Genomic DNA, 27,375 nt, shown 5'->3' with positions numbered 1-27,375 from the left:
TTTATTTGTATTGTTGATACTATACAAGATGTCCCCATTGACCCCCCCCCCTTTGCCTACCTCCACCCAACCCTCCTTCCTCTGGCCATCACCATACTGTTGTCTGTGACTATGGATTAGGCATATATATTCTTTGACTAATCCCTTCACCTTCTCTCATCCATTTTGTGATTTTTAATTAGCATTTTATTTGAAACATAGGGTGTCCCAAAAAATGATGTTTCTTTCTTTTTAGATTAAATCCACTGGAATTAATAATTCTTCAACATGTGTATACATTTCTTTGGGACACACTGTATGTTTCTATATTGTATTTAATTTTCATACTTGTCTAGATAAAATCTAATATAAATCAGTTTTCAGGTGGAAACTATGATTTATGGTTTAAAGCATTACTTTTTATTCTTAAAGCAAATTTATTGTTAGTACTATATCATGATGCTTAAAAAAAAAAAAACAAATGTTGGAGATTCACAGAAGTTGGTGGCATGGTTAAACGCCTGTACTCATTGCCTCCCACAACCACATCAGAATTATAACTAAGATACAGAACAACCATCATCAGAGCCACTGGAAAGCTGGCTGGTAGGAGGTGCAGAGGCATGGAATGGGCTGGTATGGCACCCACATGTGCTGCTTTTTTAATTGGGAGGGAGATCATCTCTGTGGAGGCTGCTTGGAGGGGCAAGGGGTCCCAGCCCCACACCATACCCCCAATGCAGGGTCCCAGAGCTGGGAAAAGTGGTCCCTATGGGGATTAAGAACTATGGGCTGTAAAAACCAGTGTGGATTGGGGCTCAGTGACACAGAGGCTGCTGGAGACCTAGCTGTTCCTCTTAACACATTAGGTGTCCAGTCAGTCACCGGTGACTGACACTATACTTTCCATCTGGAAGACAAAACAGGCTGGGCACTTAACATGTTAAAAGGCCAGTACCATGAACTGAACTTATAAGGTCCTGCTCCCTCTGAGCTCTAGCATCAGGGCAAGGCTCTGAGGAACACAGACATGTATGAGGAGGAACTGAATTGTCGGGCATCAGGGCAGGAACGTGGGGGCAGCTTTCTCTCAGAAGGAATGCTCACAGGGATCATTGTTTCTGTGCTGAGACCTCCTGGGTCACAGGGCTGACTGGCAACCATTTCTGTTTGCTCTGCCCTGATGATTCCCTAAGACCCCACCTCGTCCAATTTTCAACCCCAACTAAGCTGTGTGCAGCAGCTTTTGCATATGAAATAGCCTGTCCTTGCTTAGGCTAAAATCTTTCAAACAAGTGGCAGCTGGGTCAAGGAGCCCTAAACCTATCAATAAAAGGCCCAAGACCCGACACCAGCACCAGCTGGTCTTACTTCATAGCTGGACCTCATCTGGGCACTTCCAAACCCAATACAAAGAGGAAGAATCTGAATATCTCTCTAACACCTGCTGGGTGGCCCCAGGCAGTGGCTGACTTTGCACCTCTCTGGAGACCCAAGAGCCAGTGTACCCAGTGGTCTGTGTCAGACCATACCAGATTACAACTCTACACATCCATAAGTGACACACTCAAGGGGCAGACTCAGTGAGCACCAAAGCCCCACTGAAGCAAGTCCTGCTCCATAGTGGTGTCTCCTGAACAGCAGCTTTCCCACTGTAGTCACAGCCAATTGGCCTTCCAGTGACACCAACAGCAATCAAGTCTCAACTAAAACGAAACAGTGCTCACAATCCACAAAGTGGTGCATCTAGAGCTCCCAGCTCAGGTGACTGGGGAGGCTGAGCCACTGGGCCCTATAGAACACCTACTACACAAGGCCACCCAAAAACTCAAGAGGACATAGCAGCTCTACCCACTACATAGAAACAAACACAGGGAAGGAGCCAAAATGGGAAGACGAAGAAACATGTCACAAATGAAAGAAATGGAAGAAAGCAAACTACTGGATATAGAGTTCAAAACCACGGTTATAAGGTTACTCATGAATCTTCTAGAAACCTCCAAAAGAAAAAGAAAAAAAAGGGGGGGAAAGGACCAGTCAGAAGTTAAGCATACACTGACAGACACAAAGAATAATATACAGGGAATCAATAGTAGAATAAAGGATTGTGAGCATCACATCAACAATTTGAAATATGAGGAAGCAAAAAACACCCAACCAGAAGATCAAAAGGAAAAAGGAATCCAAAAATATGAAGATAGTATAAGGAGACTCTGGGACAACTTTAAGTGTACCAACCTTCGCATTATGGAGGTGCCAGAAGAAGAGAGAGATCAATATACTGAAAACCTATTTGAAGAAATAATGACAGAAAACCTCCCCTACCTGGTGAAAGAAATAGACTTACAAGTCCAGGAAGCACAGAGAGTCCAAAATAAGAGGAACCCAAAGAGGCCCACACCAAGATCCATCATAATTAAAATGCCAAAAGCTAAAGACAAAGAGAATCTGAAAAGCAGTTAGTTATCTACAGGGGAATGCCCATACGACTGTCAGATGATTTCTCAACAGAAACTATGCAGGCCAGAGGGAGTGGCAAGAAATATTCAAAGTGATGAATAGCAAGAACCTACAACCAAGAATATTCTACAACCAGCAAAACTATCATTTAGAATGGAAGGTCAGATAAAGAGCTTCACAGACAAAAAAGGCTAAAGGAGTTCCTCACCACCAAACCAGTATTACATGAAATGTTGAAGTGTATTCTTTAACAAGAGGAAGAAGAAGAAGAAAAAGAAAAAGATAAAAAATATAAACAATAAAAAGGCAATAAATACATATCTATCAACAATTGAATCTAAAAATCAAAATAAACAAATAAGAAATCTAATGAACAGAATTATCTAGTGAATAAAATAGAATCAGAGGCATGGAAATGGAACAGACTGAAGATTCTCAGAGGGATGGTGGTTGGGGGGGGGGGGCAGGAAGAGATTAAACAAAGATCTTATATGCATACTAGAAGCCCAGTGCATAAAATTCGTGCACGGGGGCAGGTGTCCCTCAGCCCGGTCTGCACCCTCTCCAATCTGGGACCCCTTGGGGGATATCTGACTGCCAGTTTTGGGCCTAAACTGGCAGTCAGACATCCTTCTCACAATCCAGGACTGCTGGCTCCTAACCACTCGCCTGCCTGCCTGCCTGATTGCCCCTAACCACTTCTGCCTGCCAGCCTGATTGCCCCGTAACTGCTCCCCTGCCAGCCTTATTGATGCCTAACTGCTCCCCTGCCGGCCCAATCACCCCCAACTGCCCTCCCCTGCAGGCCTGGTCGCCCATAACTGCCCTCCCCTGCTGCCCTGATGGACCCCAACTGCCCTCCCCTGCCAGTCTGATGGACCCCAACTGCCCTCCCCTGACAGTCTGATGGACCCCAACTGCCCTCCCCTGCCAGCCTGATGTCCCCCAATTGCCCTCCCCAGCAGGCCTGGTTGCCCCCAGCTGCCCTCCCCTGCAGCATGATTACCCCCAACTGCCCTCCTCTGCAGGCCTGGTTGCCCCCAACAGCCTTCCCCTGCTGGCCTTATCTCATCCCCAACTGCCCTCCCCTGCTGGTCTGATGGACCCCAACTGCCCTCTCCTGCCAGCCTGATGGCCCCCAATTGCCCTCCCCTGCAGGCTTGGTCGCCCCCAACTGCCCTCCCCTGCCAGCCCAATCACCCACAACTGCCCTCCCCTGTTGGCCATCTTGTGATGATGTGAGGGCGTCACATGAGGGTGTGAGGACCACCTAGGCTTTTATTAGTATAGATATGCATTACCTATGGACACAGATAACATCGTGGCGAAGACCTGGGGCTGGGAGGGAACCAGGTGGAGGGGGGGAATGGGGGGAAAAATAGGGACATTTGTAATAATCTCAAGAATAAAGATTAAAAAATAATAATAATAAAAGAGAAAGCAACAACAAAAAAAGGTAATAGTCTGTTACACATACAAGAAAAGTAGCTCTCAGAAAGTTTTTATAAGGTTGGAAGAATTCAGAACCCTTTAGTAGAATGAAAGATTTGGGATATATTTTGGATGAAATATACTTTTAGTTGTTACTTTTGGTAAATTTGTACAAACTGGGCAAATTTCCTGACCTAATACTGAAATTTTTCCATCTCTACTTTGAATTATGGTCTCACATATGTGATGACATTGAAAATCTTTAGAATATTTTTAAAAATAAAATATAAACACCACTTAATAATCTACTAATTTAATGTTACACCAGATTGCTGAGTCATCAGATCTCTACCCAGATGCTAATATTATTATAGCAGAATGTTGTGGATATGCTGTGATCAAATCTCTGATGCTATTTTGAGGCCCAACACAATTAAACTCAAAAAACCTAACTTACAATAAGGTGATTAATATAAAGGAGAAAATATTTGCCTAATGTGGAAAAGTTTAGAATTATAATTTTGCAGGTGGATATCTTTAATAAAATAAAAACTTAAATCTAATAAAACAAAATTCACTGGGATAAATCTGTATATTAGTAAGACATTTTATAACAATGGAAATAAATGTTTTATCTTTGTTCTGTGCTTGAAGTGCTGTACATTTTTCTAAACCGCTAACAGGGGTAAAGACTTCAGTGTAGTCCTTCTGAGTGTGTAATATGGCTTCCTTGACCTCAATTTAGGAGTTTGGGTTTGAACTTGAAACAATTTCCTCAAATTCACAGTTAACCTGAGTCACCATTCCTGTAACTGTTTTTCTATAACATTATAAAATTACTGATTTTATGTATGTCCTATTTTAAAACATCTTTATTAACAAATGGCATATATTCACTGTAGAAAAAATACCTAATTCCAACAGATACAGAGGAAAATTACCCATAGCTCCAACACTTAAGAAATGAATTTAAAAATTATGTATTTTAACAGTTACTTTGAATATTTTTAAACCAAAGTGGATTCATGTACATAGTATTCTGTAACATATTCTTCTCTGCTAAACAATAAAGCATGAGTACATTTACATGTTAAAATAAAAAGTTGTTTGATTATTTTATTGAGGCTATTTCAGCCTGCTTTTCTTTTTTTTGAAGATGCTTTTTTTAAGACAAATTTTATAAGAGTTTATGAGCCAAACTGATGACATATGTCAAGGAGCAAGATCTCACCTGTTCCTAAGGTCTTTATTTTAATACGAATGGGAAAAGATATTTGCAAACAACAGCTCCAACAAGGGGTTAATATCCAAAACATATAAAGAATTCATACAACTCAACACCAAACAATACAATTAAAAAATGAGTAGAGAACACTTCTTCCAAGAAGACATATAAATGACAAACAGATGAATGCAAAGATGATATTCAACTTCACTAGATATTGGGGAAATGCAAATCAAAACTACATGAGATACCACCTCACACCTGTTAGAATGGCTCTTATCAACAAAGCAACAAATAACAAGTGCTGGGGAGGATGTGGAGAAAAAGAAAGCCTTGTTCACTGCTGATGGGAATGTAAACTAGTAGTCACTATGGAAAACAGTATGGAGGCTCTTCAAAAAATTAAGAATAAAGTTAGTGCCCTGGTTTGGCTGATTTGGCTCAGTGGATAGAGCATCGGCCTGAGAAATGAAGGGTCCAGGTTCGATTCCAATATGGGCACATGCCTGGATTGTGGGCTCAATCCCCAGTGTGGGGCATACAGGAGGCAACCGATCAATGATTCTCTCTTATCATTGATGTTTCTATCTCTCCCTCTCTGAAATCAATTTAAAAATATATTTAAAAAAAGAATAGAGTTAGTTACCATATGACCCAGCAATTTCTCTTCTGGGTATCTGCCCAAAAAACTCAAAAACATACATTTGCAAAGATATATTGTGTTCAGTGCAGCATTATTCATGGTGCTAATAGCAAAAGTGCCCTTCAATAGATGATTGGCTAAAGATGTGGTCCCTATCTACGATGGAATCCTACTCAGCCATAAGGAAGATGAAATGCCCAAACTTTTCTCTTTTTTTAATCTATATTGTTGAAAGTATTACATGTGTCTCCTTTTTCCCTCCATTGACCTCTTCTAGCCTGCACCCACCCTCTGCCCAGGAACTTTACCACTCTATTGACTGTGCCCATGGGTTATGCATATATGCATACAAGTTCTTTGGTTCATCTCATCCCACCCACCCTCTCCCACCTTCCCTCTGAGATTCCACAATCTGTTTCATGCTTCTAATCTGTTTCATGTTTCTATGTCTCTGGATCTATTTTGTTCACCAGTTTATTTTGTTCATTAGATTCCACATATGAGTACGATCATGTGATACTTGTCTTTCTCTGACTGGCTTATTTCACTTAGCATGACACTCTCCATCCTGTCTCAAAGGCTAAGAGATCCTTCTTTTTTATAGCTGCATAGTTCTCTCCCTATCTTCCATCCTTGGTTATCAGGGTTCTCTCCAGCTAATCTTTAGTTGACTTTCCAGTATTTTAGTTGTATTTCCAGTTTGGTCCTGGGAGAGTGTCAGTATAGCTTTCATTACTCCTCCACCATTTTCTAACCTCCCCCCATTCTTTTCTTTTAAATCTATATAATAAACAGCCAGGGTCATAACGACTGATTACGACCGAAGACTCAACCAGACTAGAAGTCAGTGCTGGGTTGCTGTGGTGACCCAGCACTGACTGCACCACTGTGGGCACCCCCACCCAGCACTGACTGCCAAGGGGGCTACAGATCAGGCCTGGAGAGAGGCCTGCAGAGAGAGAGGCAGGGTCTGATCCGTAGTCTCTGTAGCAGCTGTTGATCAGAACTTGCCTCTCTTTCTCTCCCAGCCTGGCCAACAGCCGTGTCTCCATTTCTCTCCAGGCCTCCAACAGGGCTGCTGATCAGCCCCGCCTTTCTGATCAGGCCCCGTTGATAGGCCAAGAGATGCTGACTGGCATAGAAACTGACCAATCAGAACTAATTTGGCCGGCAGAGGAGGGCAGTTGGGGGAGAGATCAGGCCTGTAGGGGAGGGCAGTTGGGAGCGAAATCAGGCCAGCAGGGGAGGGCAGTTAGGGGCTATCAGGCAGGCAGAGGCAGTTAGGGACAATCAGGAAGGCAGGTAGAGAAGTTAGGGGCGATCAGACAGGCAGGCAGAAGGGTTAGAGGCAATTAGGCAGGCAGGCAGGGAGGTGAGTGTTTAGGAGCCAGTGGTCCCAGATCCCTAACTGGCTGCCGGACATCCCCCGAGGGGTCCCTGATTGGAGAGGGTGCAGGCTGGGCTGAGGGAACAACCCCCTCCATGCACGAATTTCGTGCACTGGGCCTCTAGTATCATATAATATCCATCTTAAGGTAATCATTATGAAAGTGGTACATTTTCATAGAAACAAGTTTAACAGAACAAGATCAAGTCACCTAATTTGCACATGAAAAAAGACATTTCTGAAACTAATTTGACTTGCAGTAAAAATTTACTTTTTGCATAAAAACCACCATGCCTTGGTTACTGTGAACTTGAATCATTGAATGATCTGGGAAAAAAAAGAAAGGATATGGTTGGAAAAGTTTATTTGCCAATGAAATGACATGATACTTGGAAACATCTTGATATTGTGAAAGAAGGACTAGGAAAGCACTGCCATGTAGTAGCTGGGGCCTTCCCAGAACAGCCTAACTACATAAACAGTTTTCTGTACTTTTCTTAGCTGCCAGCATAAATGTTTGCAATTTTTAATGAAGAAAACAGATGTAAATGGAAGGCCAGTGTGGTAGGTGACCTCTGCCTATGTGGTGAAAAATCCAAGAGGGAGGTTTCCAGTCAAAAGTCATGGTTTTAAATGTATCTTAATTATCTATGAAAATAAATTAAGGTAGAAAGGTTAAGAAATAAAGGTTTCCAGTCAAAAGTCAGGGTTTTCATATATCTTAATTATCTATGAAAAATGAATTGAGGTAGAAAGGTTAGAAAATAAAGTTTTAATTTTGAGAACTAAAACTAATGAGTTTTATGCTCAGGCCTTTTAAAAAATATTGTCATTTTCATATTCACATTGGAATTCTAATAGACTAATCAATAATGCATGAAATAAATATTTATTTTTTGTGAGGTGTCTGAGGTGAGGGAAGTACTAGTAATGGAAGTACTAATGTTTATATATAGATGGGAATTTTAGGTATGGCCAACTATTTGGGCGATCTTTTTCTTCCTTTAAAAAAAATTATTTCCCAGGATATTTTAAACGGCATGGATGGAACTGGAGAGCATTATGCTAAGTGAAATAAGCCAGTCAATGAAGGAAAAATACCACATGATCTCACTCATTCATGGATAATAAAGACCATTATAAACTTATGAACAATAATAGATACAAGACGCAGAGCTGCCTCAAACTGATTGTCAACTGCAGCGGGAAGCCCAGGGAGGGTTGGGGGGCAGGAGGGAGGGGGGTAAGAGATCAACTGAAGGACTTGTATGCATGCATATAAGCATAACCAATGGACATAAGACACTGGGGGGTAGGGGAGGCCAGGGGATTGTCAAGGGTGGGGGGGGGGGAAAGGACACATATGTAATACCCTTTGTAATACTTTAAGCAAAAAAAAAGAAAAGAAAAAGTCAGCGGTCATGATGAAAAATAAGGGTAAAACAGCTACTGTGAATCGAACCATCCTTGAACAGAATCATGGCCTGACCAAAGAATAAAGAATATGTCAAATAAAAGAAAAAATTATTTCCCAGGATATTTTAAACAAAACTGTATATTTCCCACTAATCTTTAAAAAATCTCTTTTGTAAATAATCCTATATTATAAAGAGGTAATATGCAAATTAACCCTCACACCCTCACAAGATGGCTGCCTACGACCAGGCCGGCAGGGGTTTAGTGAGGGACAACAAAACGACTGAACAGCAGGCTGCGTGGGGCGACCAGGCCGGCAGGGGGGTAAGTGAGAGATGACCAAACGACTGAACAAACAGGCTGTGTGGGGTGACCAGGCCAGCAGGGGGGTTAGTGAGGGATGACCAAATGACTGAACAGCAGGCTGTGTGGGGCAACCAGGCTGGCAGGGGTGATAGTGAGGGACAACCAAACTACTGAACAGCAGGCTGCATGGGGCAACCAGGCCGGCAGGGGGGGCAGTTGGGGGCAACCAGGCCAGCAGGAGGGACAGTTGGGGGTGACCAGGCTGACTTTGGGGGCCAGTTAGGAGTGAACAGGCCAGCAGATGGGGGCAGTTGGGGGTGACTAGGCCAGCTGGTGGGGGCAGTAAGAGGCAACCAGGCTGGCGGGAGGGCAGTTAGCGGTGACCAGGCGGGCAGGGGAGGTATTGGGGGCGATTAGGCTGGCAGGGAGGGCAGTGATGGGCAACTAGGCCGGCTTGGGGGCAGTTGGGGATGACCAGGATGGCAGGGGGGGCACTTGGGGGTGACCAGTCTGGCACACAGAGGCAGTGAGGGGCAATCAGGCCAGCGGGGGGGGGGAGCAGTTAGGAGTTACCAGGCTGGCATAGGGGGGCCTTTGGGGGTAACAGGCTGCCAAGGGGGCAGTTAAGGGTGAACAAGCTGGCAGGGGGGTGCAGTTAGGGGTGACCAGGCAGGCAGGCAGGTGAGCAATTATGAGCCAGCGATCCAGGATTGTGAGAGGGATGTCTGACTGCTGGTTTAGACCCGATCCCAGGGATTGGGCCTAATCAGCAGTCGGACATCTCCCAAGGGGTCCCGGATTGGAGAGGGTGCAGGCTGGGCTGAGGGGACTTCCCCCTCCCATGCACGAATTTCATGCACTGGGCCTCTAGTACTAAATAAAAGATTTATTTTCACATGAATTGCTTTATTTTTTCCTTCAAAAACAATTTTGTATAGAACATGAATGATTAACGTTTGCATCTGTAAGTTTACAACTTCAAAATTTTTTTGGTATAGAGGCACATCAGAGTGACCATATTGACTTTTGAAGTGACATTAACTAATGCCATAACTACATATTTCCTGCCTTGGAATTTTTTTCCTGAATTATCATGTAGTTTGTAAGAAATGTGAGTGAGTTAGTTGCTGTTCATGTCTTCTGTATGCTCTACAGATTGAATGTAACTCAGTCTACAATATCTAACACAGATTTTCCCATTGTAATTGATATTGTACTTGTTTTAACAGCATTTTTAAGTTTTAGTACAATAGAAATATTTGGATGAAATCTCAGATATTTTGGAGGATTTTTGTAGAATTGTACTGGACTGATTACCTCAATTGTCCTATACCTTAAGATCTTTTTTAGAGTCTTAGGGAGCTAGAAAAATTTACTTGGCACTTCTGTATGTTTTCTACCATCATATTTAATGGATAGACATCTTTTTCTTTTGAGTCCATCTCACCTTTCCAATGAAGAGTCAAGGATATAAGCATAATAAGGATTTCAGTTGCTTCCTGTTAAAAGTAAGAAAGTCATAGCCAGTTAGTTTGCTACAGCTTCACTGTCTTGAAGTAAAATAATTAGTTTGTGAAAAGACATAGTAAGTAATAAAAAATAAAGATCTGCAGATGTTCATACCACTACAGGTATTAATAATGCAGTGGAGCCTGGCTAGCATGACTCAGTTGTTGAGCATCTACCTATGAACCAGGAGGTCATGGTTTAATTCCCAGTCAGGGCATATGCCTGGGTTGTGGGCTCGATCTCTAGTGGGGGGTGTGCTGATGTTTCTATCTATCTCCCCCTCTCCCTTCCTCTCTGAAATCAATTTAAATTTTTTTTAAAAAAAGTGCAGCAGAAACTGTAGTAATTTTCTGTTGTTGATCCTCACCCAATGATATTTTTCCATTGGTTTTTAAAGAAAGTGAAAGGGAGAGGGAGAGACAGAGACAAACGTAGATGTGAGAGACACACCTTGGTTGGTTGCCTTCTGACCAGGGCCAGGATGGAGCCTGCAACTGTGGTATGTGCCCTTGACCAGAATAAAACCCAGGACCATTCAGTCCACAGACTGATGCTCTATTCACTGAGCCAAATTGGCTTGGGCAAGTGTAGTAATTTTTTTAAAATATATTTTATTGATTTTTCACAGAGAGGAGGGAGAGGGATAGAGAGCTAGAAACATCGATGAGAGAGACACATCGATCAGCTGCCTCCTGCACACCCCCTACTGGGGATGAGCCCGCAACTAAGGTACATGCCCTTGTCTGGAATCGAACCTGGGACCCTTCAGTCCACAGGCTGATGCTCTATCCACTGAGCCAAACTGGTTAGGGAAAGTGTAGTAATTTTTTAAAGTAAATTGGCAGAATTTTCCCTAAGATGTTTAAATCTAGGTATATTGAAGATTTGTTTGAGTGCTGAGAATATATCTTACAGTGTTTATCTCTTTTCTCCATCCGTATTCTCTCACCCTCTTCCTCATCCAGAACACACACAAGGACCCAGATTTTACAGAAAAAAGGAATGCCAACATGTGTTTAAGGAGAGGAAAAGGAGTCACAAAGGAGATGCTCTTTTAGATCTGAAGTGGGTGGGTGGGAAGCAGTATTGTACTTTAGTTTATTGTTGATAGGATTTGTGGGGGGCTGTAATTAGGAGCTTGTTTTAATATGCAAGCTTTTTTTTTTTTCCTGAAATCAGTGCCCCAGAAGCCTACTTGACAGTAAGTAGCATAGTTTAGTGCCTTTTGGTAATCAAGTTTATATAGTATTTGTTTTGTGTGGTGATGATTAGTAAGAGATCACACTGCCACTGCCCCATTCACTGTAATTATCTATGCTGATCTTTTAAACATTTATCTTATTACTAATTTACTCTTCACATGACTGCTTTTACTTGTAGTGTTTTTCTAATAAGTCTCATTAACCTAATTAAAAATGTATGTTTCATTGTTTGACTTTTTTTTTAATTGTGTCTCTTCTGATATCATTCCTTACATAATGAAACTAAAGGCCCATGCACAGGTGGGGTCCCTTGACCTGGCCTGTGGGTATTGGGCTGAAACCAGCTCTCCGACATCCCCTGAGGGGTCCTGGATTGCGAGAGGGTGCAGGCCAGGCCGAGGGACCCCTTTGGTTCACGTTCTGGGCTGGGAGGGACCGCAGGAGGGCTCCAGGGTATGTCCAGCCTGTCTCACTCAATCCCAATCAGCCAGACCCCAGCAGCAAGCTAACCTACCGGTTGGAGCGCCTGCTCCCTGGTGGTCAGTGTACATCATAGCAACTGGTCAAAAGGTCGAATGGTCGGAGAGATAATTAACATATTATATATATACACCTATATGATTTATACTGCATTTTTGGCATTTCTAGAGAAAGTTTGATCTACTTTATAGTTCATTATCTGGAGATAACATTGTTCAGTATGTACCTCTAAGTGATAAATATTAGTAGAATTATTAAAGAAATGTACCCAGTTATATGTACCAATTACATGGAACAAAAGTACATTGAGATTAGAGGATTACTTTTGTTGAAACAGTTCTCCTTTATTTACTAGATTCTCCTGAACTATTTTGGAAACTATGTACCTAATGCATGGACACAGGACAGTGGGTGCACTCTTTGTGAATTGGATACAATTGACTTGTCTGCAGTAAATGTGAGTGCAATTGAGTGTGTGTGAAATGTAATAACAAAAATGACATTGTCATGAAATACAGTGATTTGTAAAAAAGTGATAATATAGTCTTGATAAATAGATAATGGATTTATAAAGCTAAAACAATGATTCAGATAATTGCTAGATTTGTGTATATCTGAACTATTTTTTAAAGCAAAACCAGCTAATAATTGACCTCCATAAAGGGGCTTGGTTGCTAATATTTAATAGCTTGCTATAATTGTGTGTTCTTGTTTTATTTTAGTCTGCTAACTTGGTAAAGCATTGAAAAATGGTTATAGTGCTTCAGCATTTTTATTGACTAATTTTATCTGTGCTCGATTTTAAATTTTTGATTTAAAAATAATAATATATTATATAACTAAGGACTATTTTAAGTATTTTACATATACTAACTCATTTAAACTTCATAAAATTTTCAGTAGATAACATTATCAACTAAGTTTTATAATGAGAAAACTGAGGTATATACACAGGTTAAGTAACTTGTTTAAAGGCATATAATTTTTGTGTTGGAAGTAGGAATTGAATTGTGGCAATCTGGCTCCAAATCATATATATATATATATATATATATATATATATATATATATATATATATTGATTTCAGAGAGGAAGGGAGAGTGAGAGAGAGATAGAAACCAATGATGAGAGAGAATCTTTGATCAGCCGCCTCCTGCACACCCCCTACTGGGGATAGAGCCCACAACCCAGGCATGTGCCCTTGACCGGAATCAAACCAGGAACCCTTCAGTCCACAGGCCAACGTTCTATTCACTGAGCCAAACCAGCCAGGGCCAGATCCTATATTCTTGATCACTGTACATTTTTTCCTAGATGTCATGTGCATCATATATGCCAGGAACTGTGCTACTTATATATACAGAGTGAAAATAATACAGTAATTAATAAATAATGATGCAAGAATAAATTTTGTGTTTTGCATACTCACAACTATAAACCTACTTTTGCCCCACCCTGTATATATTTTATAGAGAATTATACTATACTTTATCAGTTGTACTTAGAGGATAAATGAGCAATGGAAATATTATTTATCTATAAAATATTTTTATGGATTTTTTAACAACCAGAGCAGTTTTAGGATATTCTTTTTTAAAAAAGAAATGTTTTTATTGCTATTAGAGAGGAAAAGAAAGAGAAAAAGAAACAGTGATGTGAGAGAGAAACATAGATCGGTTATCTCCTGCACACAATGAAACCTGGGCATGTGCCCTGACCAGGAGTGGAACCCACAACCCTTCATGTGCATGGGATGGTGCCCATCGAACTGAGGCACACTGGCCAGGGCCAGATTTAGGATATTCTATAGTAACAGTTTTCTTCCAAAAAATTGTTTTTGTAACTTGGGAGTCTATTATGTGTATGCATTCTAGGGATGATTTTGATCATTAAGGCTGATTCCTTCTTTCATTCACCTTAAGTTCATTGTGAATCTATAGATTGCCAATAAGTAGAACTATTAGACAAAAATAAAATTCCCAGTAACTTCTGGACCCATGCAAATACAAAACATTCTTACTGTAAAACATTAAATTTCCTGAATTAAATAGTTGCTATTCTTATCACTATCTGAAAGGAGGATAAAGAGTAACTCATGCATATTTAAGAGTTGTTTGTTTGTTTTTCCTGACTCACTTTCTTTTTTCAGATTTATCGGGGTGACATTGGTTAATAAAATTATATAGGTTTCAAGTGTACAATTTTATGATATAGCAACTGTATATTGCATTGTGTGCCTACCACCCAAAATCAAATCTTCAATCATCATATATTTGACATCCTTTACCCTTTACTACGCCCCTCCCTCGGGTAACCATCATACTGCTGTCTGTGTCTATGAGTTTCCATTTTATATCCCACATGTGAGTGAAATCATATGGTTTTTTCCTTTTCCTGACTTTTACTTCACTTAGCATGATATTTTCAAGATCCATCCATGGAGTTGCAAATGGCAGTATTTGCAACATTTCTTATGTCTGAGTACTATATTTCATTATTTCTCCACCCGACTCAGATTAGTCACAGAGTGCACCTGTCACTTAGGAAAAAAATGTTTCTGTAATCCCAATTCATAGGTTTTCAGATATTGTGCTCTGCAACTCCACATTCACTGAAGAACTTTTAATATAGTGCTCTATTTTCTTGAAAATAAGAATTTTTAGCCAATCTCTCCAATAACAAACTCTTTCCTATCTGGAAAGAATGCCATAATATTTCTGAATGAAGCTGCATCATGACGATGTTTAAAAATTTATCCCGATCTTTTTTGCAGAAAGTAGTTCTATATTCTGGAGGGTAATACTTTTTATGTTTGGTTTCATTTACATAAACTTTCTGGTGCAAAGATAGAAAAATATTTATGTTAAATTTTTATCTTTTGTTTGCATATAGGAGTAAATCACTTGATTCTTAGGCTGTTTTGTCTTATAGCCTATTAAAATATACTAGAAAGGAAAAACATTCTATTATGCAAAATAAATTTCTTACATGTTTTATATATGTAGTTATCATACAATAGATATAAAAATTAAAATTATGTAGGTAGTTAAGATCTCAGTCTTACCATATTCTTAGATTGGACCATAAGCATGTTTTTTTATATATGAAAATAATAGTGGCTATCTCAGAGGGTTGGTAGGAGGGTTATATGAAATTATATATATATATAATGATATTTTATATACATATATATACATTTTATACATATATACATTTTAAGCATTCCCTAATATTAATTGTTACTGTTATTATCATTAGCATATGAAAACTAACTTAGATTGATAATGGAGGTATAGCATGTTGAAACCTAACTCTTTACCTACTAATTTATGGTTCTGAGTTGCTTAACTTTTCTAAATTCCATTTTTCTAACACGTAAATTTGGTATAACAAGTAACTTTAGGGTTATGAAATTTAAATGAAATATTTTGTCTCATTTGGTAAGGGAGAGTTGTGATCCACTTTGTATTATTTTCCTTTATTATTAAGAACTGGAGGGTAGATATTTTGTCTTTAGTTGTTTGTGCTTTTTTATTCATTTAATAATAAATACTTAGGTGATTGAATGAATTGGTAAAGAAATACAATAGTGTTCAAGGTATGCTTCAATGCAAACAAATATTAGGATATAATCTAGGACCTAGATTTTAGGTAACAAAGGAGTATGTGAGGTATGATATGGTAAAAGATGGAAAGAGGTACCCTACTGCAGCATTTAACATCTATGGTTTTAAAAAATATTTAATACTTAAATTCAGGCTTTAAAATAAAGTTTTATTTTATCTTATTTTTAAAAATTATTTTAGGGAGAGGAAGGGAGAGAGAGAAAAACATCAATGTTAGAGAGAAACATCAATTGGTTTCCTCCTGAACATGCCCCAATCAGATATGGAATTTGTCACCTTTTGATGAAGGGGATGATGCTGCAACAAACTGAGTCACACTGACCAGGGCTAAAAGATGGCTTTAAATGGCATTATATTGAAGAATTTCATATGGTTCTTGTAATAAAATTATTACATGGTTGTTAACTTAGGTTTCTGACTTCCCCAACCATTTGTAAATTTTGAAGCCAGGTACTTTCATTCCTTTTCTAAATGTTACTTATCACAAGGAGTGATGAATATAATGGATATTTCAGAAGTTGGCATCAAATGAATGAAAGATAAACTATCCCCTAAAACATACACAGAGAATTTAAGAAAATTATATAAAATGGACTATTTTGAAGATTCCAAAATGGCAGTGGAGTAAGAGGGTGCTACACTGACACACTCCCAAGACCAAACTGGAACTATAACTAAATTACAGAAAAACCATCCTGAATAATCAACTGAAGACTAGCTGGAGAGAACTCTGATAGCCAAGGACAGAAAGTGGAGACCACATAGAGACAGGTAGGAATTGTGGAGCTGTGAAATTGCTGGCAGGGCTCCCACAGACAGCAGCTGAAGTTCTAGAAAGATATCTTAGCTTTGTGGGGGGGGGGGGGATTCCCACTGAGAACTCTGGGTTCTAAACCCCAAGCTGGGATCTCCAGTCCAGAGCACCAGAAATGAAAAAGATGCCCACTTAACACTTGGCTGTAAAAAAAAAAACATCAGGGTGGCTGTCTGCCAGCGAGAGATGGCTGGAAATGCAGGCACCCTCTTAAAGGGCCAATTCACAGAATATTGTAGCACTCACCTTGGGCTCCAGCAGAGGGAGAACAGAGTGGACTGAAGCTGTGTGAGGAGAATCCAGGGTTGGGGGCTCTGGGTTTGGAGCTCAGAGGGCAGTCACCCCTGTTTCCTGGGCTGAGTCATTCCCTCAAGCTATCTTTCTCCAGTAGACCTTTGCTATCAAGGCAATTGCCCCACCCTAATAGGAAACCTATTGCTCCAGCCTCTGGAGTTTTTGAGACCCATTAAGAGGCTGAGAATAAAAATCAGCCTGCGGGCAGAAGCAATTGCCATACCCTGTTGAAAACACACTTCACCCTGTGGTCAAAAGCCTGAGGCTAATCAAGACTGAATGCAGGAGGAAAATGGCGACCAGCAGGAAGGTAGGGAGGGAGAGAGTGTGAGAGCGCAAGGAAGTGATAGAGGAGTGTGTGGACGTGTGTGGTATGTGTGTATGAGCTAGGGACAGTTAGATTCTGCAGGTCTTCTAAGGGGCTGCTAAACCGGGCAGTCTTAGGCGGCGGAGTCCCGCTCCTGGTGCGGACACTCCTGGGCAGCCAGCACAGGCACAGCGACCACGCCATCTTGGGAAACAGAGCTGCTTGAGACTAGGACCCTGGCCTCAGCACCACCCAGTCTGATCTCAGACGCATACCAGGACCCTGCAGCCACTGGGGACAGAGACCTGTGACCACAGCTACAGACCTGCGGACACCAAAAGTTCAGAGATCCCCAGTTACAGACCTGCGGACACCAAAAGTTCAGAGATCCCCGCGGCAGATCTGTGAGTAACAGAGCCCATCCCCCCTTCCCGCAGGCTCGCTGGCAGCGCCAGAGTAACTAACTGATAGACCCACCCCTTGCCAGGGCCTCAGCACTGCAGGTACTTTGGCCTGGAAGTGCGCGAGCACCTTGGAACTGATCCTTCGTGCACTGCCGGCTTCGGAGCCCTGCGCTGGGAGCAAACCAAACGCGCGAGTACCGGGAACGGATCCTACATGCACTGCAGGCTTTGGAGCCCTGGGCTGGGAGCAAACGCGCGAACTGGAATTTGTCCGCATAGCACAGGCCCAGGGACCCCGTTTCTCGGGGCAGGAGGCAGCACCAAGCACCAGTGACTTGACTGTGTTTCTTATCACCTGTGCCTGAGATCCTGATTCCCTGTGCATTCATACTAAGAGCCAGTGAATCCAATTCCTGGTGCAAGGGCACACAGGGACCCTGATTCTCAAGGCGAGGTCGCGTGAAGCAACAGAGACTCTGATACTGGTCTCTTGGGGAACTCTGACTCCTGGCGCATGCTAGGGGGCTCTGGTTTTCAGCACGGTGCAGGCAGGGTCCCTGATTCTAAGGGCACGTACGAGGCCACATTGAGCGCTGGCAACACTGACTCAGAGCAAGCCTGGTTCCCACCAACCAACAACAACCACACATCTTAGTGTCAGAGCTCTTCAGTGACACTAGGGTGGTGGGAGGCTCGCACTGCACACGGCCCAGGCAACTCGACGTTTGAACCATCGGGAGATAATCAGAATGAAGAGACGACACAACACCCAGAGGAAAGACAATGAGGAATCACCAAGAAAGGAAATTAATGAAGTTGAAGCATGCAACATGACAGAAAAAGAATTCAGAATAATGGTTGTACAATTCATTCACCAGATGGATGAGAAGATCAACAACCTATGCAAGAATCAGGAAGAAATGAAAAGTGATATAGCTACAATCAAAAACACCATGGAAAGTTTCAACAGCAGACTAGAAAAAGCAGAGGACCGAATTGGTGAGTTAGAAGATAAGGCAGAGAAACAAGCTCAATCTGAACAGCAACTGGAGAAAAAAATTAAAAAACAGGAGGAGAGCCTAAGGGAGCTTCAGGACAACATGAAACGAAGTAACATACGCATAATAGGGCTGCAAGAAGTACAAGAAAAGCAGCAAGGATTAGAAAATCTATTTGAAGAAATAACAACAGAAAACTTCCCAGATATGGGGAAGAAAAAAGTTACACGAGTACAGAGAGTCCCAAGCAAGATGAACCCCAAAAGACCCACACCAAGACACGTCATAATAACGATGGCAAATGTACAAGACAAAGAGAGAATCTTAAAGGCTGCAAGAGAGAAACAGAGAGTTACCTACAAAGGATCCCCCATCAGATTATCAACCGATTTCTCAACAGAAACACATCAGGCCAGAAAAGAATGGACAGAAATTTACAAAGTGATGCAAAGAAAAGGACTGAATCCAAGAATTCTCTACCCAGCAAGGCTATCATTCAAAATTGAAGGGGAAATAAGAAGCTTCACAGACAAAAAAAGGCTAAGGGAGTTTATCACCACCAAGCCAGCCATGCAAGAAATGCTAAAGGGACTGGTGTAAAAAGAAGAAATAAAAAGACCAGAAAGAAAACAGCCACAAAAAAAATAGAAATGGCTACAAACAAGTACCTTTCAATAATAACTTTAAACGCAAATGGACTAAATGGCCCAATCAAAAGACATCAAGTGGTTGAATGGATAAAAAAACATGACCCATACATTTGCTGTCTACAAGAGACCCACCTTATTAGAAGGGACTCACACAGACTGAAAGTGAAGGGATGGAAAAATATCTTTCAGGCAAATGGAAATGAAAAAAAAGCTGGGGTAGCAATACTTATATCGGACAAAATAGACATCAAAGTGAAGGCCATAACAAGAGATAAGGAAGGCCACTTCATAATACTAAAGGGATCAATACAACAAGAGGATATAACCCTGATAAACATCTATGCACCCAATGCAGGAGCACCCACATACATAAGAAAACTCCTGGAAGATATCAGGGGAGAGATCAACAACAATACAATCATAGTAGGGGACTTTAATACACCACTGACATCACTGGATAAATCCACTAGACAAAAAATCAGCAAAGAAACAGCAATCCTAAATGACTCATTAGATCAGATGGACTTAATTGATATCTTCAGAACACTTCACCCCAAAGCCACAAAATATACGTTCTTCTCAAGTGCTCATGGGACATATTCAAAAATAGACCACATATTGGGTCACAAACAAAGTCTCCCCAAATTCAAGAAGATTGAAATAATACCAAGCATCTTCTCAGACCACAAAGGCATAATATTAGAAATAAACTACAATAAAAACAATTCAAAATACTCAAACACTTGGAAGCTGAATAGCATGTTATTAAATACTGATTGGGTTACTAGTGAGATCAAAGAAGAAATTAAAAACATCCTGGAAACTAATGACAATGAAAACACAACAATCCAAAACCTTTGGGACACAATGAAAGCAGTCCTGAGAGGGAAGTATATAGCTCTACAGGCCTACCTCAACAAACAAGAAAAAATGTTAGTAAATCATCTAAATCTACAGCTCAAAGAATTAGAAAGAGAGCAAGAAGAAAACCCCCGAGTGAGCAGAAGGAAGGAGATAATAAAGATTAGAGCAGAAATAAATGACATAGAAACCAAAAAAACAATACAGAAAATCAATGAAACCAAGAGCTGGCTCTTTGAAAGGATAAACAAGATTGACAAAACTCTAGCCAGGCTCACCAAGAAGCAAAGAGAGAGGACCCAAATAAACAAAATCAGAAATGATAGAGGCGAAATAACAACAGACCCCACAGAAATAAAAATGATTGTTAAAAAATACTATGAACAACTTTACTCCAACAAACTAGACAACCTGGAGGAAATGGACATATTTCTAGAAAAATACAACATTCCAAAACTTAATCAGGAAGAATCTAAAAATCTCAACAGGCCAATAACTATGGAAGAAATTGAAGCAGTCATCAAAAAGCTTCCAGCAAACAAAAGCCCAGGACCAGACGGCTTCACAGGGGAGTTTTACCAAACATTCAAGGAAGAACTAAAACCTATCTCTTCAGACTACTAAAAAAAATTCAAGAGGAAGGAACACTTCCAAGCTCATTCTATGAAGCCAGCATCACCCTAATACCAAAACCACGTAAAGACAACAGAATGAAAGAGAATTACAGGCCAATATCTCTCATGAACATAGATGTCAAAATCCTCAACAAAATCTTAGCAAATCGGATCCAGCAGTACATCAGAAAGATCATACACCATGACCAAGTAGGATTTATCCCAGGGATGCAAGGATGGTTCAGTATCCGCAAATCAATAAACGTGATACATTACATAAACAAATTGAAGGGAAAAAAACCACATAGTCATATCAATTGATGCAGAAAAAGCGTTTGACAAAATTCAACACCCACTTTTGATAAAAACTCTCAGCAAGGTGGGAATAAAAGGATCATACCTCAACATAATAAAAGCCATATATGACAAACCCACAGCCAACATCATACTCAATGGACATAAACTAACACCATTTCCCCTAAGAACAGGAACAAGACAGGGATGCCCACTCTCCCCTCTCCTGTTCGACATAGTACTGGAAGTATTATCCATTGCAATTAGAGAAGAAGAAATAAAAGGCATCCAAATTGGAAAAGAAGAAGTAAAACTGTCCTTATTTGCAGATGACATGATATTATACTTAAAAAACCCTAAAGACTCCATCAAAAAACTATTAGACTTAATAAAAGAATTCGGCAATGTAGCAGGATACAGAATTAATGCCAAGAAATCTATGGTATTTCTATACACCAGTAGTGAACTTGCAGAAAGAGAGACTAAAAAAGCAATCCCATTTACCATCGCACCAAAAAAATTAAGCTACCTAGGAATAAATTTAACTAAAGAGGTAAAAGACCTCTACTCAGAAAACTACAGGACGTTGAAAAAAGAGATAGAGGAAGACATAAAGAGATGGAAGAACATACCATGTTCTTGGATTGGTAGAATAAACATCATTAAAATGTCCATACTGCCCAAAGCAATCTATAAATTCAACGCACTTCCCATTAAAATACCAACGGCATATTTCACAGACCTAGAACGAACTCTCCAAAAATTCATCTGGAATAAAAAACGACCCCGAATAGCTGCAGCGATCCTGAGAAAGAACAAAGTAGGTGGGATCTCAATACCAGATATCAAGATGTATTACAAAGCCGCTGTTCTCAAAACTGCCTGGTACTGGTACAAGAACAGACATATAGATCAATGGAATAGAATAGAGAGCCCAGAAATCAGCCCCAACCAATACGCGCAATTAATATTTGACAAAGGAGGCAAGAACATACAATGGAGTCAAGACAGTCTCTTCAATAAATGGTGCTGGGAAAATTGGTCAGATACATGCAAAAAAATGAAACTAGACCACTAACTTACACCATACACAAAAATGAACTCGAAATGGGTAAAGGATTTCAATGTAAGACGGGAAACCATAAAAATCTTAGAAGTAGCCATAGGTAGCAAAATAGCAGACATTTGTTGTAGTACTATGTTTACCGATACAGCTCTTGGGGCAATTGAAACTAAGGAGAAAATAAACAAATGGGACTACATCAAAATAAAAAGCTTCTGCACAGCAAAAGAAACCATCAACAAAACAACAAGGAAGCCCACTACATGGGAGAACATATTTGCCAACATTATATCTGATAAGGGCCTAATCTCCAACATTTATAGGGAACTCATACAACTTAACAAAAGGAAGATAAACAATCCAATCAAAAAATGGACAAAGGACCTAAATAGACACCTTTTAAAAGAGGACATTCAGAAAGCCAAGAGACATATGAAAATATGCTCAAAGTCAGTAATCATCCGAGAGATGCAAATCAAAACAACAATGAGGTACCATCTCACACCTGTCAGAATGGCTATCATCAACAAATCAACAAATGACAAGTGCTGGAGAGGATGTGGAGAAAAAGGAACACTTGTGCACTGCTGGTGGGAATGCAGACTGGTGCAGCCACTATGGAAGACAGTATGGAGTTTCCTCAAAAATTAAAAATGGAACTCCCATTTGACCCAGTGATCCCACTTCTAGGAATATATTCCAAGAAACCAGAAACACCAATCAGAAAGGATATATGCACCCCTATGTTCATAGCAGCACAATTCACCATAGCTAAGATCTGGAAACAGCCTAAGTGCCCATCAGTAGATGAATGGATTAGAAAACTGTGGTACATCTACATGATGGAATACTATGCTGCTGTAAAAAAGAAGGAATTCTTACCATTTGCAACAGCATGGATGGAACTGGAGAGCATTATGCTAAGTGAAATAAGTCAGTCAATGAAGGAAAAATACCACATGATCTCGCTCATTCATGGATAATAGAGTCCATTATAAACTTTTGAACAATAGTAGATACAGAGGCAGAGTTGCCTCTAACAGACTGTTAAACTACAGCAGGAAGGCCTGGGAGGGTGGGGGGGCAGGAGGGGGGGTAAGAGATCAACCGAAGGACTTGTATGCATGCATAGAAGCATAACCAATGGACATAAGACACTGGGGGGTAGGGGAGGCCAGGGGATTGTCAAGGGCGGGGAAAAAAAGGAGACATATGTAATACTCTTTGTAATAATTTAAGCAATAAAAAAAGAACATATAAACAAACAAACAAAAAATACTGAATGCAATCATATTGCAGGCAGAAGTAGATCTCTGGAGGCTTTGGGTCTTTGCCTGGGGCTAGGAAAAGCAGACCTTGGTGCACATCTAGTTTCTATCCAAAGGCACCAGACCCAGCAAAGGGAACCACAAGCTTTAAATTGCTGATAGTTCTAAACAGGGTATGCAGGGCCAGTCAGAAACAGCATCTGACACTGTCCTACACTAGAAATTGGGAGGCATAGTAGATCTACCTAATGTGTAGTCACAAATATAAACAGGCAGCCAAAATGGGGATACCAAAAACAATCCCCAAATGAAAGAACAAGATAATTCTCCAGAAGAAGAACTAAATGACATGAAGATAAGACATTTATCAAACATAGAGCTCAGAATACTGATGGCAGGGATGCTCAAAATGATAAAGTAAGCATGGAAAGTGACATAGCACTAATAAAAAACGCATTGGAAGGAGTACACAACAGATTAGGGAAAACAGAAATTTAAGTCAATAAATTAGAAGACAGGATAGAAAAAAATCAATCAGAACAAAAAATAATAAAACAATACAAAAACAGGAAGACAGCTTAAAGGAGTTGTGGAACAATATGAAACATAACTATTTGCACAATAGGAGTACCAGAAGGGGAAGAAAGTGAGCAAAGGCTAGAGAATGTGTTTGAAGAAATAATGGCAGAAAACTTCCCTAACCTGGTAAAGGAAAAAGTCACACATGTTCAGGAGGCACAGAGAGTCCCAAGCAAGAAGAACCCAAACAGGCCCACACCTAGACACAAGATAATTAAAATGACAAAAATTAAAGACAAAACAAGAATCTTAAAAGCAGCAAGAGAAAAGCAAACTGTTACCTACAAAGGAGCTCCCATAAGGATGTCAGGAGATTTCTCATCAGAAACTCTACAGGCCAGAATGGAATGATATGAAGTACTCAAGGTAATGAAAAGCAAGGATCTGAAACCAAGCTTACTATATTCAGCAAATCTATCATTCAAAATAAAAGGTGAAATAAAGAGCTTCCCACACAAAAACTGATTAAATGAGTTTATCACCACAAAACCAGCACTGCAAGAAATGCTATAGGGGCTGCTGAGAAGAAATATTTAGAGAGAAACATAGGCATAAAGAATTAAAATGGCAATAAATATCTATCACTAGCAACCTTCAATGTAAATGGATTAAATGCTCCAATAAAAGACAATGATGGATACAAAAATATGACCCAATTATATGCTGCCTACAAGAGACCCACCTCAGAACAAAAGGATGACAATGAGGGATGGGAAAAAAAAGTTTCCATGCAAATGGAAATGAAAAAAAAAGCTGGAGTAGCAATACTCATATCCAACAAAATAGACTTTAAAATGAAGGCCATCAAAGACACAATAAAAGGTACTACATTAATACTAAAGGGATCGATCCAACAAGAGCATATAACCCTGGTAAACATATTTGCACCAAATATAAGAATATCCAAATATATTAAAAAACTATAGTATTTTAAGGAAGAGATCAACTGCAAAGTACAGTCATAGCAGGGGTCTTACCCCACTGACTTCACTGATTAGATTTTCCAGACAAAAACTTAACAAGGAAACAGTGACTTGAAAGGACACCTGTATCAGGTGGATGTAATTGACATTTATAGAACATTTCACCCCAAAGCTGCAGAATATATTTACTTCTCAAGTTTACATGGATCATTCACAAAGATAGACCACATGTTAGGACACAAAACAAGGCTCTACAAGTTCAAGAAGACTGAAATCATATCAAACATCTTCTCAGATCACAGTAAAATGAAATTAGAAATCAAATATAGTAAAAACACCCAAAAAACATTCCAACAAATGGATACTAAATGGCATCTTATTAAACAATGAATGGGTTGCCAACAAGATCAAGAATGAAATCAAAAACTTTCTGAAAACAAATGAAAATGAACACACAACAACCTAAAATCTCTGGTACACAGCAAAAGCAGTCCTGACAGGGAAGTTCATAGCAATACAGGCCTACCTCAAAAAACAAGAACAATTAATAACTTATTTAACCCCACAACTTAAAGAATTAGAAGGAGGACAACAAGAAAAGCCCAGCATAAGAGAAGGAAAGAAATAATAAAGATTGGAGCAGATATAAATGACATAGAGCCTGAATAAAACAGTACAAAAGATCAATGAAACCAAGACATGGTTCTTTAAGCAAGATTGATGAAATTTTAGCCAGTCTCACGAAGAAGCAAAGAGAGGGGATCCAAATAAATCACATCAGAAAGGAAAGCAGTGAAGTAACAACTGACATCACAGAATTACAAAAGATCGCAAGAAAATACTATGAACAATTATATGCCAAAAAACCTGGGAGGAGATCCAAGATGGCTGCCGATGGGACGGCAGGCTGCAAGATAGTGTGTGAGTAAGAGAATGAAAGGAGAGTGTGTGGATGTGCAGGGAGTGCCTATTTTTGTGAGTGAGAAACAGCTATATTCCATGGGACTGTTGGGGACTGGCGGACCGGCCCCCGTGACTGGGCAGCCTCTACTGGGGCTGAAATCTCTTCTGGAGTGGCCAGCTCTGCCGCAGAGACCACGCCATCTTGAAGGGGAGACCAGATGTGATTGGGAGACCGACTGTGATTGGAACCCCAGCCTTATCTTCAACTGGGGAGACCTCAGATACCTCCCAGAAACTTACAACCACAACACCCAGGGACTAGTTACCTCATCTGCAAACCCACGAATGCCAGAACTCCAGCCTCCCCAACCGAGGGTGCCTGAGAGATTTGCTCAGGGGGAGACAAAGCAGCGAAGAAAACGTGGATGGGCCCTGCGCCTTCTCACAGAGTAGATAGAAGGAACAGCTGAATCAAACAGCACCCACCCGGAACTGGCGAATTAAACACAGCTGGTGAGGCAATCCACAGATGGAAAGATCAGATACTGCCTAGAGAAAGGTGAGGTCTGGGAGCCAGGCTGGAGGGAGAAACAGCCGCAGACAGGCACAGAGACGCATGCAGAGACTCATGCAGAGATGCCTGCAGAGACGCACACAGAGCCAGGGGAAAAGTCGTGTGCAGAGCCAAGGTAGAGAGGCCTTTTAGCCCCAGATATTAAGACAGAAACACTGCCCCCCAAGAGTTGTATCAGAAATTGACTCGTGTGTAAATACAACTAAAGACATGCTGAGAACCAAAGAGAGCAGAGAGATCCCACCTGCTTGAAAACAGGGTTGTGGCTTATGACACAGAGGAGCAGTGGATTGCAGGGAACTTCAATACTGTGCTGACTACCTGAAAGGAAACAGACGTGCCAAGCAGAATAGTAGAGGAAGTGAATGACCTTCACTACTTCACATTTTTATTTTTTATCTTTTACTTAAGAAATTAATTTTTTCTCTCACTTGATTTTACCTTGTTTGTTATTATATTCTTATTTTTAACTATTATTATTAATACTATTATTTTGCCCCTTTTTAAAGTTTTATTTTATGTTATCTTTTCTTTTATTTTATTTTGGGATTAGTGTTCTACATTCTATTTTTATTTTCCCTTTAGTATTATTTTACTCTATCTCAATTTTTCCTTTATGCCAACACTCTCTTCCTCATTTTCCCCTTTTTTGTTTTGTTTCTCTTACCCTGTCCCTGCTTTAGTTGTTCTCTATCCTTTCTTTTTACTCCCTGTTAAAAATTGATTTTACTCATATATCTAAATTCCTCTTCCCTGTTCCAAGCCCATACATACTTCTCTCTTCTCTTTTTTCACTATCCAAATTTTTTTGCCTTTTTCTTTCTGTCTGTCTTGTTGTTGTTTGTTTGATTGTTAGTTAGTTTTTCTTGATGTTTGTTTTTTGTTGTTTTTTTCTTTATTTCTTTCCTTTTTTTGCTTCTGTTTTTCCTCTTCTTCTTCTCTTCTTCTACTAATAGCTTAGTTAATTCCAATCACCAACTCAGGCCTATCTACTCTCTATTCCCCTTTTCCTATAGTAAACGAATACAAAGATAGATTAAAGAAGGGGGAAATATATATATACTGGAGGCCCGGTGCACGGGGGGGGGGGGGGGGGGGAGGATCCCCCCCTCCCAGAATATACCCCCTCCCATCCGGGACCCCCCAGGGGAGGCCCACCCCCCG

The 27,375-nt window shown here is 40.4% G+C and overlaps 1 protein-coding gene across 1 annotated transcript in view; it reads left to right on the top strand.

The window, feature by feature from the left end:
• Positions 1 to 27,375, top strand: part of PLOD2 (procollagen-lysine,2-oxoglutarate 5-dioxygenase 2) — a gene marked incomplete at its 3' end in the record, with an annotated part of 224,728 nt that overhangs the window by 174,603 nt on the left and 22,750 nt on the right. The window contains exon 8 of the mRNA XM_006088668.3: positions 12,394 to 12,495. Within this exon, the coding sequence (XP_006088730.3) occupies positions 12,394 to 12,495 (102 nt within the window). The remainder of the gene's footprint in view (positions 1 to 12,393; positions 12,496 to 27,375) is intronic.

The sequence above is a fragment of the Myotis lucifugus genome, unplaced genomic scaffold, assembly GCF_000147115.1.
Source record: "Myotis lucifugus unplaced genomic scaffold, Myoluc2.0 scaffold_50, whole genome shotgun sequence".
In the NCBI taxonomy this organism is placed as follows: Eukaryota; Metazoa; Chordata; class Mammalia; order Chiroptera; family Vespertilionidae; genus Myotis; species Myotis lucifugus.
Note: the sequence above shows the minus strand (reverse complement) of the source record. Positions and strands in the feature narration are given on the sequence as shown.